Here is an 11,445-nt window from a genome sequence, read left to right on the forward strand (position 1 = left end):
GGAACTCTAGCAGGGCTGGCCATGCATGGAGATCGAGGATGCCAAGCAGAGAAGACAAGTCGAGGACACTTCGGTGGAGAAGACTAAAGGAGCCGTGGCGGAGAAGATCGAGCGGCCCCTACCGAAGAAGGCGATACTTGAAGTGGCAACTTTGGGAAAGTGTTTTGTGCGGAAGTCTAGGTTACAAGTAACATTTTTTATTGGTCTTGGGCCACTCTTTCATCAGGCGGTAACTTACGTGTCTCGCCTCTGAAAATTGGTTTTCCTAGATGGGCTTTTTAATTGATCCATCTCTATAAATAAGGTATTTATAGAGACGACCCCCTTAAGAAGCTTGCCTCTGAAAATCAAATTTTGGAGGTGAGAATATCATGTTACTTTCTTCTAAAATCATTTACAGAGATTGTTGAACTAAAGTGCATCATCTGAAAATAAAAAAAATATATTATCTCCTAAAATTGTTTCTGTAGTAGCAATGTGTCGCGGGGTCGGAACCGCGGCAAGCATTGTTGTTCGTGTTAATGTCAGAGTGCGTGCCTTCGGTGGCTCGGGTGGACTAAAGAACACAAGAATCATAAAGGGGATGCAACGGTTTATCCTAGTTCAGGCCAATCAATGCCCTACGTCCAGCAGCTGATGATCCTTATACCCAAGAGCACCCAAAATCTGGGGGTTACAGTAGAGTGTATAGGAGAAAAAGAGAGATTTGGTAGGGGATCGCTCGATGCGGATCCTAGGGACGCCTCGCCGTCGGTGGAGCCTTCCCCCTCGCCGGAGAGGAGGAAGACGACACATGCGGTGGAGGAGGTCTCAGTGCCCCTCTCTGGGTTGCTCTGCTCTCGGTACAGAGCTCAAGTGGAACAGTGAGGATGCGAATGATCTGTGTGGAATCGTCCTCCCCGCTCTTAGGATCTGACCTCCCCCTTATATTCAGACGTAGGCCGTACATGGCGGTTTGGAGGAGTTGAGCCTATGGTCTACATGCGCCGGAGTCCAGGAGGGTCTTGCAGCGACATCGTGTGGACCGTGGTGATGTCATGGAAACGAAAAAGATCTAGACGTCGTCCGACTGCTCTGTTCTGACAAACTGAGTGTCAGGCTGTGTCGGCTTGGACCAGACTCCCCCATGTGCACTTTCTAGAGGCTTCTTTGTGGCGAAGGAGGCTGGCTCGAGAGGCTGATGTGCGGGCCCAGGAGCCCCCGATCCCCTGGAGGCCACGGAGGAGTTTGTCTTCTTACGCCACACCTCGTGCGTGACCCTGTCTGAGAAGTGGTTGATAGAGCCGTGCCCGTAGGGCAGCGCCTGGGAGCCCCGAGCCTTGGTGGCTCGGGGTGTACCATCTCGTGCCTGGGCCTTGGCTGGTGCCGGAGGCCGGGAGGGAGCCAAGGATTGGGTCTAGGCTTCCGTTGATCGGAGCCTAAAGCTCGGGCGAGCCCCTGAGCCTTGAGCGGAAGCGGTGGTTGCGCTCGGGCTCGGCCTGATTCCTTGGCCTAAGGGTACGCGCGAGCGTATCCGATGGGTATATCACTCGAGCCCCTGGGCAATCCTGAAAGGGTCGATCGGGGGGTCTCTCGGTCAGGAACCTTTGATCCCGCGGCTTAACATACCTATATGTTAGGATCTCATCATGATGCAAATGGATTTCTAACTATGGCTGAAAATCGATGCCTAACAGCCTAGAGTGACATTCATCTATTTAATGAGCCTGCATATAAATATGAAATCACTAGTGTCAGTAATCGCAACTGAAAATCGATTTCGATCCATCTGTAGAGATACCTTAAATTCTTGAGGCGGTCCATCACACTAGACACCCCCCTAGAAATGGAAGACATTTCAAAAGGCCATCCAGAGACATTTTTAGGGGTGGTTTTTTTGTCAACCATGGGTACAGAAAAGGAGACGCCTTTGAAAGGCTTTATGTATTAGCGAATTTTATGTCGAAAAGAATATATGTATGTGTTACTTGAATGTTTTATTTAAATGTTACAAATATTGAGAGTTACCAGTTTCAGATTGTATTGTACCCTCAGATTTTTTAGATTTTTAATGTAAATATGAAAGTTTTAAGGATTTGCGCTTTCAAATTCAACAATGATCCTATTGATACTCTTTCTGGTTAAGAGAAAAAGAAAAAGAAAAGCACATATCTAATATATATACTACAACTGCTTGAAATCGAGATCGATTTTAGTAGCAGCTCTTCTTGCCCTATCAAAGCATTTGTGTTCGGATTAGCTGTGTTCTGCGGCTTAGAATGAGACAAGCCGGCCAGGCTAAGGAGACAAGCGCGGGAGTGGAGCGGCGAGGTGTTGCTAGGCCTCTGCAGCCGTGGGTGGAGGAGGATAGTGTTGGGCGGGAGGAGTATAGGAGGATAGCCGCACACGGACAGTCTGGCGAAATCAGGTTAGCACGGTAAGTGGAGCGGGGTCAAACACGGCAACCATGAGGTGCCAAGGGCAGAGGTCGACCGACGGTAAGACATATCTCAGGTGAACTGCGTAAGACATATGTTAAAGAACAACATAAGAGCATCAATAGTTCAAATAAAAATTAGTAAATCGATGAGTTTTTAAAGTAGCTAAAAAATTGAGAGCATATTTGTTGGGTTCCTCTATCAGTTTCCAAAAATATCGCTCCTATAATATTTAAAACAATTTTGCGTCAGGAATCTCGGACTATTTTAAAGTCAATGAAACCACTTTTATACTTTCTTTGTCTCTTGTACATTCGCATTGAGAGCTCTGTCCTACTCCCTATTCTTCCCCACGTTCTTCCACCTCGAAATTAGCCAATCGATACGCGTGCGCGTGGTTGAGAAGATTTTCCCACAAAGATTGAGAGTTGTAGGACAGCTGTTTTTAGTCTTGCAAAAAAAATTAAGATTAGAAGTGGATTTTGGAAACTCTGGAGGATGCTCTAAGGTAGAAGACAAGGATAGAATATGACAAGAACCATCCGATCTAAATCTAATGATCTTAATGCATTGCCACCCACCACCCCCAAAAACATTCCAACAAAAATGTGTCCACACTATAGCAATTCTGGAAGAAAAGTGGCTGGCTTGAGGCTCACCTGTCTTTTGTTTTATAAGATAATAGAACAAATTTCTAGACCTATCTTTTGTTTTTGGTGGAGATATCACAAGAGGATTGAAGATTAAGTGTTATGGTGGTGGTTCTTAGTGGAGCAGTATCGTTTTTGTTTCTGTAACCGGATTTCATCTTTGGCCACACACATTCACCAGTTGAATGTTGGAGGCCGGATATTTTTTTTCATGATAATTAAAAAAAGACTCTACCTGTCTTTTGTTGGCTTGGCCGCAAAAAAAAAAATAACTCCGTCAACAAAAAAACGTGACACCGTTAACTGGAAGGAAAGTGGCTGGCTTGAGGCTCCTTTGTCTCTACCTGTCTTTTGTTTTATAAGATAATAGAACGAATTTCTAGACCTATCTTTTGTTTTTTGTGGAGATATCACAAGAGGATTGAAGATTAAGTGTTATGGTGGTGGCTCTTAGTGGAGCAGTATCGTTTTTGTTTCTGTAACCGGATTTCATCTTTGGCCTCTTGCTTGGCCACACACATTCACCAGTTGAATGTTGGAGGCCGGATATTTTTTTTTTCTTGATAATTAAAAAAAAGACTCTACCTGTCTTTTGTTGGCTTGGCCGAAAAAAAAAGGCAGACAACTCCGTCAACAAAAAACGCGACACCGTCAACCGTCAACTCCGAGTGAGTTTCCAACAAACGAAAAACCTTGCGCGCCACGCCGCCGCCACTGCAAAAACTCTGTTCCTTGAGGCGACAGTGCGGCAATTTGAGGGGCTGGAGGACGCCGACGACGTGCTCGTCAACTCATTCCACGGGATCGAACCCAAGGTGAGCCCACCGTGACCACGGCCGGCACCTGTTTGTTGTCTTGCTCAAGTGAATTTTCGGTGCTGCTTGCACATACTCTGTTTTTTCTTATAGATAGAAACGTTAAGATTCGTCCATAGTCATGTTTCTTTACTGAATAATCGATGATTGGTCTGTTTGTTGTGATTCTTTGATTCCACTTCACCATCATAAGATTGATTTTCTTTTTGACGCATTTTCATTGTTAATAACTGAGCAGGAGGCAGATTATATGGCACTAACATGGCATGCAAAGACAATAGGCCCAACCTTGCCATCATTTTATCTTGATGATGACCGTTTGCCGTTGAACAAGACTTACGGTTTCGACCTCTTCAACAGCAGCGAGTCATGTCTGGCTTGGCTTGACAAGCAGCTTCCGTGTTCTGTAGTTCTTGTATCCTATGGTACTGTCTCTGATTATGATGAAGCACAGTTAGAAGAGCTTGGCAATGGATTGTATAATTCTGGCAAACCATTCGTTTGGGTTGTGAGGTCAAATGAAGAACACAAGCTGTCCAATGAACTCCGTGACAAGTGCAAGGAACACGGCCTTATTGTTTCTTGGTGCCCCCAGCTCGAAGTTCTAGCACATAAAGCCACAGGTATGGGGAATGGTTATTCTTATACATATAATGGAATATGAGACAAAGTTGATAAGAAATATAAAATTTAGTTGCATACTTTTAATATGCAGGTTGTTTCTTCACACATTGTGGATGGAACTCGACACTAGAAGCAATTGCTAATGGTGTGCCAATGGTGGCAATACCACACTGGGCAGACCAGCCGACCATATCAAAATACATGGAGAGCATGTGGGGCTTGGGTGTCCGGGTGCGCAGTGATGAGAAAGGCTTGGTAACGAGGGACGAAGTGGAAAAGTGCATCAAGGATGTTATGGATGGGGATACAAAGGATAAGTATAGGATGAATGCCACTATGTGGATGCAAAAGGCCAAGGAAGCCATGCTGAATGGAGGGAGCTCGGACAAGAATATTACTGAATTCGCGGCAAAGTATTCATCAAATAAGTTTTCAAAGATAGTGCATTAGTTACTTTCGGTCTTTGTGGATTGTATGTGTTACTGTATGTTACATTATGTCTAGGGGTTGTAGGTGCCACTTTGTGATACATACATGGAAAATGCTTCTGTGCACTAGTACTCTAATGAAATAGGGATCTTCCGGATACAAAAATATATATACTATTATGCTGCATTTGAAACGTTGTAAGCGTACAACTTTTTTTTTTTTAAAAAGAGAGCATTATCCTGTGCCTCGTAAATGTTAAGTTCACTACAGGAAGACGGAGTAGTAGTGGTAAAATTGGGTGGCGAAATTTATCTTTGCCACTAATGTGCATACTATTTGTGACAAAACTAGTTCCCATCACTACTACGTTGGTAATTAATGGAAAAATACTAATTCGCCACAGAAAGCATCATTAGTGGCAAATCGAGTGGTGAAACATTGCTTTGCCACTATTTAACAAGATATCTATGGCAAAAAAGTGTTTACCTCACTGATATAACAATTATTAGTGGCAAAAAAGTTATCGCCGCAGGACTCACAATTAGTGAGAAAATATTTTGGCAAAGTTATCGCCATACTATTTGTGAAAAAACTAGTTTTGATCACTCTTATGTCGGTTATTAGTGAAAAAAATATTAACTCGCCACAAAAAAAACATCTTTAGTGGGGCCTTGTTTAGATTGCAAGTTTTTTCACTCTCTCTCCATCACATCAAATCTTTGGACACATGCATGGAGTATTAAATATAGATTAAAAAATAACTAATTACACAGTTTGATTGTAAATTATGAGACGAATCTTTTGAGCCTAGTTAGACCATGATTGGACAATAATTGTCAAATACAAACGAAAGTGCTACCGTGCCGAATACTGATTCCTAACCCCAATCTAAACCAGGCCTGGCATATCGAGTAGCGAAACATTATTCTGCCACTATTTTATCAAGATATATGTGGCAAAAAGTATTACCTCATATCTCCCATACTATTTGACTACACCCTCCATTCCCTTATACAAGGCGTGAGCACTTTTTTGGTTTTTACCGTAATATAGTTGGCGGGCTGGCTAATCGAGGCAGGTAATTACTAGCGTAAATAGAAGCGAACCGGTCGTTTGCATGCAACGGCCCCCTCTGTTCAATACTGCTAGGCAAAATCTGTGCTAGACACTGCTAGCCTACAACGGAACAAGCAATCAGCTTCGCAAGCTGGCGGCGCGGGTGATTAATTCCAATAAGCTGAGTTAATATGCACTCCCTCCGTGTCCTTAAAAAAGTCATTTTGAGCATCGATACGGTCTCCAAAAAATAACTTTAACCGCTAATTTTTGCTATAAAATATTAATAAAATATGGTCAATATATACATTTATAAAACTACATTTCAAGATGAATCTACTTGCATCACTTTCATATTTTCAACCTAAACCGAAAAAAAATTATTTTTAGTCAAAGTTTAAAATATTAGACTTAAAATAAACTGAAAACGACTTTCTTAAGGAACATGGAGGAAGAACACAGTATCGCCAAGCTTTCTTGGTATCTGGAAACTCCCTTCTCACGGCGTGTAATGCGAGAAAATTAACTACGGTACGTGATTCCCAAAACGCGGCTCGAACCGCGTTCGCACAATCACGACCCAAACACGGTCCTAAACACTACCTAAGTTGTGTCCCTGCTCGAATATGACAAAAAAGATAATGAATGTATGCACTAGCAAGGCCATTTCCCTTCGCTACTCGGCCGCTGCACGCCTGCTGCATATGCTCGCCTCACTAGGTTAGACCTCCGCTGGCACCACCGATGCGCAGGCTTGCCGCCTCGCGGATCAGGGCGTTGATGGTTCGTGTCGGATAGGGCAGGCACGGTTCATCTGCCGGTGGCGGCGGCATCACCGGGAGCCCGGGATGGACAGATAGGCAGACCACATTGGAGCATATGGACTACAAGTACATGACTACATGCTTGCCCTACCGGCCCAAATAACGATTGTCAAGGACCCGATGAATGCGGATGCTCATTGTCGGTGTTTTAAGAACCGACGAATAAATTTAGCGCCGCGCTGCTCAAGGGAGTCGATGGCTAGCTCTCACGACACAGAGAAATTATACTAGTTTAGGACGAAGCCCTACGTCCAGTGCCGGGGATTGTGAGTACATGTTCCTAAATGTCAAAGTGCTCCAATTGGCATACAACAGGGGGTATGCAAACTAAGGTTCTACTGGTAGAAGGGATTTGAGGTAGGAGAAATCGATTGTCTTGGAAGAAGGCCTGGCTCCCCTTATATAGCCACGGGGGCAGGTTACATGCAGAAGTATGGAGTTCTCCTGACTTGAGTGGCTAGGAGCCCGAGGGAGGGAGAAACTAGTAAGCTTGGCCGGCAATCCTGCTAGTCTTGTCAACACGTCCGGGCATGGTCGTCGTGAGTGTGCTCCTTACGCCAAGGTATAACGTATAGTGGTGGAACTATGCCGGTTGTGGCGGCACTGTGCCGGCCATGGCGGCGCCACGGGAGTGGTGGTTGTTTACCAACTCCCCTGTGCGGCATGAGTTCATTGTGGGTGTCGTGGTCTCCGTCCTGGCGTCCGCTTCTCCGGGGAGGAGTCGTGATGTCACTGTATGGGGAGGACAGGTGTCCCTCGCGGGCCTCCTGCTCCCTTGGTCGTGGCTCTGTTGTCCCAATCTCCCGTGGTTGGGTTAGGGTCATAGGATCCGGTTAGAGTGGGAGAGCTGGCTCCCGGTCATGGTGCCCATGCCGTAGTGGGTGTGCTCATACGCCCATCCATCTGGCTGGACGGGATGTGGGCGGTGCTAAGCCACACGGGGTGGCGTCAGTGAGTCCTGGTGTTGTCTTCTCCGGCAGTGGAGTGCTGCCCAAGGAATTGATAGACACTGAACTGCTTTCATTCAATCATTCATTAACATTTAGTATATAAGGTTCTGAGCTGCTGACAACTCCTGCGCTTCCATGATTATGCGACTAGTGGACAAAATTTAGCAGGACATTTTCTTCCATTACAGCACATTTCCTCTACAACGGCTTGGATAAGCGGCTTGTCTCCTTGTGACCTTGGAGCATCCCGTCCATGAGCGGTTCGTCTGATCGTCTCCGAGCGGTTCGTCCGATCGTCTCCGAGCAGCATTCTATCCACGAGTGGCTCACTCTCCGAGCGGTAAGATAGATGCTGACGATGGCGGCCATGGCACCGATCTCAACACAGTCAGGGAAGACGAGCAATGGCAAGAGCAGAGGAGCTGAAGGCTAGAAGGTGGAGGAAGGAGGGTTGGGGGCGTCACAATCTTGGAGGAGCGCTGTTCGGTTGTTAGTATACTCCCTCCGTACCTGTAAAGGAAGACGTTTTGGACATGATTGTGCTTACCAAGGAGTGATTAATTAGGAGGTATTTTTCCATGTCTGCCCCTATTTAAAAACGGTTGCGGGTGCATTCCATATGAGAAACAACCATAGTTCAGACGGCTAGTGCAGCGAGTGTTGGCCCTGCGGACCCTGGTTCGAAACTTGGCGGGCGCCTTTTTTTTGTTACGATTTTGCATGGCACAGTTTTGGCCCTGCGTGTCGCGTGCGGTATGGCTGCATGGATTGCGGATTTGAATCTCCTGGGCATGCTGCGCGCGCTGAGCCGCTTGAGCGCATTCGTGCTCGCGTTTGTGCACTGTTTGGCCCTGCGTGTCGCGTGCGGTGTGGCTGCATGGCGCGCGGTTTTGAATCTGCTGGACGTGCTACGCGCGCTGAGCTGCTTGAGCGCGTTTGTGCTTGCGTTTCTGGGCGAGTCCGGCGCCATGTTTTCGTTGGTTTTTCACATGCAAATGAATTTTTGCGGTGGCGCCACGGATTCTATTTTTTGCGCTCGATAGCTCCGACGTTCCATGTTCCACCGTGCCTATTTTAACGGAGTCTTTCCCCCGGCCTGAGCTCTTTCCAATACCGTACTTCATCTCCTCACTTTCCCTCTCTTCTCTTCACTACCGCATGCAATGGCTGATCCTAGAGTTGTTGCCTTTGATCTGAACGTTCGCTTAGAAGAAGATGACAACGGCAATCTTTCCTTCGATCTCAACGAGCCAATATTGGAGTCCGGCAACGACAATGGTAATCACCTCTCTTGTTTGAGTTTGTTGTTTCCCTCAAGCGCCATCTTTTCTGATTTTTTGTTTCATTTTTGGACAGGATTTGATTTGAACTTGCCATTAGATGAATATGGTGCGGTTGACTTTGATTACATACAAAACCTCGCTGGTAATTTTTTTAGTTTGTTCTTTCCTTTTTTTGATTATTTTTTTATGTAATCCGTGGCTAACAAGAAGAATGTTCTTTTTTTTAATAGAACAAGATGTTGAGGTTCCCGTTGAAGTACACCATAGAAGGAAGGACATGACAGAAGAAGTCACAAGACAAGTGTACCAAGCATTGTTAGCTAGAAGCAAGAATGGGACACTAGGCAAGAAGGATACAAGAATAGTTGCTGATCAATTTGGAGTGCACATTCCGTCAGTTCAACGCTTATGGAAGCGAGGTAAACACCAACTTGCTCATAACATTCCTGTTGTGGTTGCAAGTAAAAAGAAGGGTAGATGTGGCCGCAAGGCAGTCCCTCATGATTTGGAACAATTGCGCAACATTCCTCTGAAACAAAGAATGACCATAGAAGATGTGTCTAGTAAACTTGGTATGAGCAAAACTAGGATACAAAGGTATTTGAAGAAAGGTTTGCTTAGGTGTCACTCTAGTAGCATCAAACCATACCTCACATATACTAACAAGAAGACTAGGTTGAAGTGGTGTGTTGACATGATTGAGCAGGGTTTGCATGGTGATCCAAGATTTAAGGATTTTTTTGATTTAGTGTTCATTGATGAAAAATGGTTCTACCTCTCTCAAAAATCTGAAAAATATTACTTGCTACCCGAGGAAGACGAACCACATCGCACTTGTAAAAACAAGAATTACATCCCTAGGCTAATGTTCTTGTGTGATTGTGCTCGGCCAAGGTTTAGGAATGGAGAACAGTGTTTTTGATTGAAAAATAGGTTGTTTTCCACTTGTCACTTATGAGCATGCTGTTAGAAGAAGTCACAATCGTCTTCGTGGAGAACAAGTAATTAAGCCAATTACTTCAATCACAAGAGAGGAGATTAGAGATTTCATGGTAAACAATGTGCTGCCTGCCATTCGAGCCAAATGGCCAAGAGAAGATGTGAACAAGACAATTTTCATACAACAAGATAATGCACCTTCCCATTTAAAAGTGGTTGATCCTATTTTTTGTGGGGCTGCTAAGCAAGAAGGGTTTGACATTCGCCTCATTTGTCAACCACCAAATTCTCCGGATTTTAACATTTTAGACTTGGGGGTTTTTTGAGCTATTCAAGCTATTCAATATAAGAAGGATGCAAAAACAATAAAAGATCTAGTTCCAACAGTCCAACAGGTAAATTGATCAATTGTTTACTTGTTCCATTGTTTCTTGAACAACTAATATATTCATTGATTGAATTTTTGAACACATGTTTTGTAGGCATTCTTAGAGTACTCTCCATGGAAAGCAAACAGGATTTTTGTAACACTTCAGAGTGTTTTGAGGGAAGCCATGAAAGTTAAAGGGTGCAACAAGTTCAAGATTCCTCACATGCAAAAAGAAAAACTAGAGAAAGAAGATCGGCTGCCATTGCAAATCTCTTGTGAATCTTCCTTGCTAGCCGAAGCAATTGCTAGCCTTCCTGCAGCAAATTAGAAGAAGAATATTAGAAGATGCAAGCATGTTAGTCTTTGCAGCATGCTAGCCGAAGCAATTGCTAGCCCAAAGCAAGAATATTACTAGCAAATTAGTTTTTGCATACCTATTAGGTCGATTGAATGAGACATGTACCTTACTGTTCTTTCTTTGCATCTTGCTTCATCTTTGCTTCTTCCAACTTCTTCATATTGTAGATCTCGTCCAACTTCTTGATAACGTGCTCAGGAAGAAGTATTGTGTCACCATCCATTTGAAGCTTCTCCACATCAGGAATTAGAGCTCACAATCAAATTTTTCTATGCCACCAAGTATCCATGCTGTGAGATCGTAGTCTCTGTGTACACACTACTAGAGAACAGACTTTAGAACATTGTCCCAATTTGGCATTAGCCTCGGCATTTTTTGCCCCCGGGACTAAAGGTTCCTGCCCAACGGTCATCCGCGGGGCAGGGATCTTTAGTCCCGGATGGTATTACCAACCGGGACTAAAGGTTTATATTTAGTCCCGGTTGGTAATTCCAGCCGGGACTAAAGCTTTTAGTCCCGGTTTGGGTGATGCCCCGGGAATAATGATTAATCTTTAGTCCCAGTTTGGCCTCCTAACCGGGACTAATTATCCTGGCCTATAGACCAGCTCATTTCTTCCTCCCCGAGCCTGAGTCATTCCATTCAAACTCACTACCTCTGTTCTTCAGCTTGCTGTTGTTCTTGCTCTCTCCCCCTCCATTGGTGTTGCTCTTCGATTTTGGAGGTAACA

The 11,445-nt window shown here is 44.7% G+C and overlaps 1 protein-coding gene and 1 pseudogene across 1 annotated transcript; both read left to right on the forward strand.

Annotated features, from left to right (window-relative positions):
- Positions 1 to 3,798: 3,798 nt before the first annotated feature.
- LOC136497216 (UDP-glucosyltransferase UGT13248-like) lies at positions 3,799 to 5,133 on the forward strand. Its single transcript, XM_066493003.1, has 3 exons — positions 3,799 to 3,882; positions 4,121 to 4,505; positions 4,598 to 5,133. Exons 2-3 carry the CDS (start codon positions 4,133 to 4,135, stop codon positions 4,954 to 4,956), a joined length of 732 nt encoding a protein of 243 aa, XP_066349100.1. The 5' UTR covers positions 3,799 to 3,882; positions 4,121 to 4,132; the 3' UTR covers positions 4,957 to 5,133.
- A 3,795-nt stretch (positions 5,134 to 8,928) lies between these two features.
- LOC136497244 (uncharacterized) lies at positions 8,929 to 10,391 on the forward strand (annotated as a pseudogene).
- The last annotated feature ends 1,054 nt before the right edge of the window (positions 10,392 to 11,445 follow it).

The sequence above is a fragment of the Miscanthus floridulus genome, chromosome 12 (assembly GCF_019320115.1).
Source record: "Miscanthus floridulus cultivar M001 chromosome 12, ASM1932011v1, whole genome shotgun sequence".
Taxonomy (NCBI): Eukaryota; Viridiplantae; Streptophyta; class Magnoliopsida; order Poales; family Poaceae; genus Miscanthus; species Miscanthus floridulus.

Coding starts and splice junctions, on each gene's coding strand:
- LOC136497216 (XM_066493003.1), top strand. CDS start 4,133: ATGGCACTAACATGGCATGCAAAGACAATAGGCCCAACCTTGCCATCA. Junction 4,506..4,597: donor TCTAGCACATAAAGCCACAG/GTATGGGGAATG, acceptor TTTAATATGCAG/GTTGTTTCTTCACACATTGT.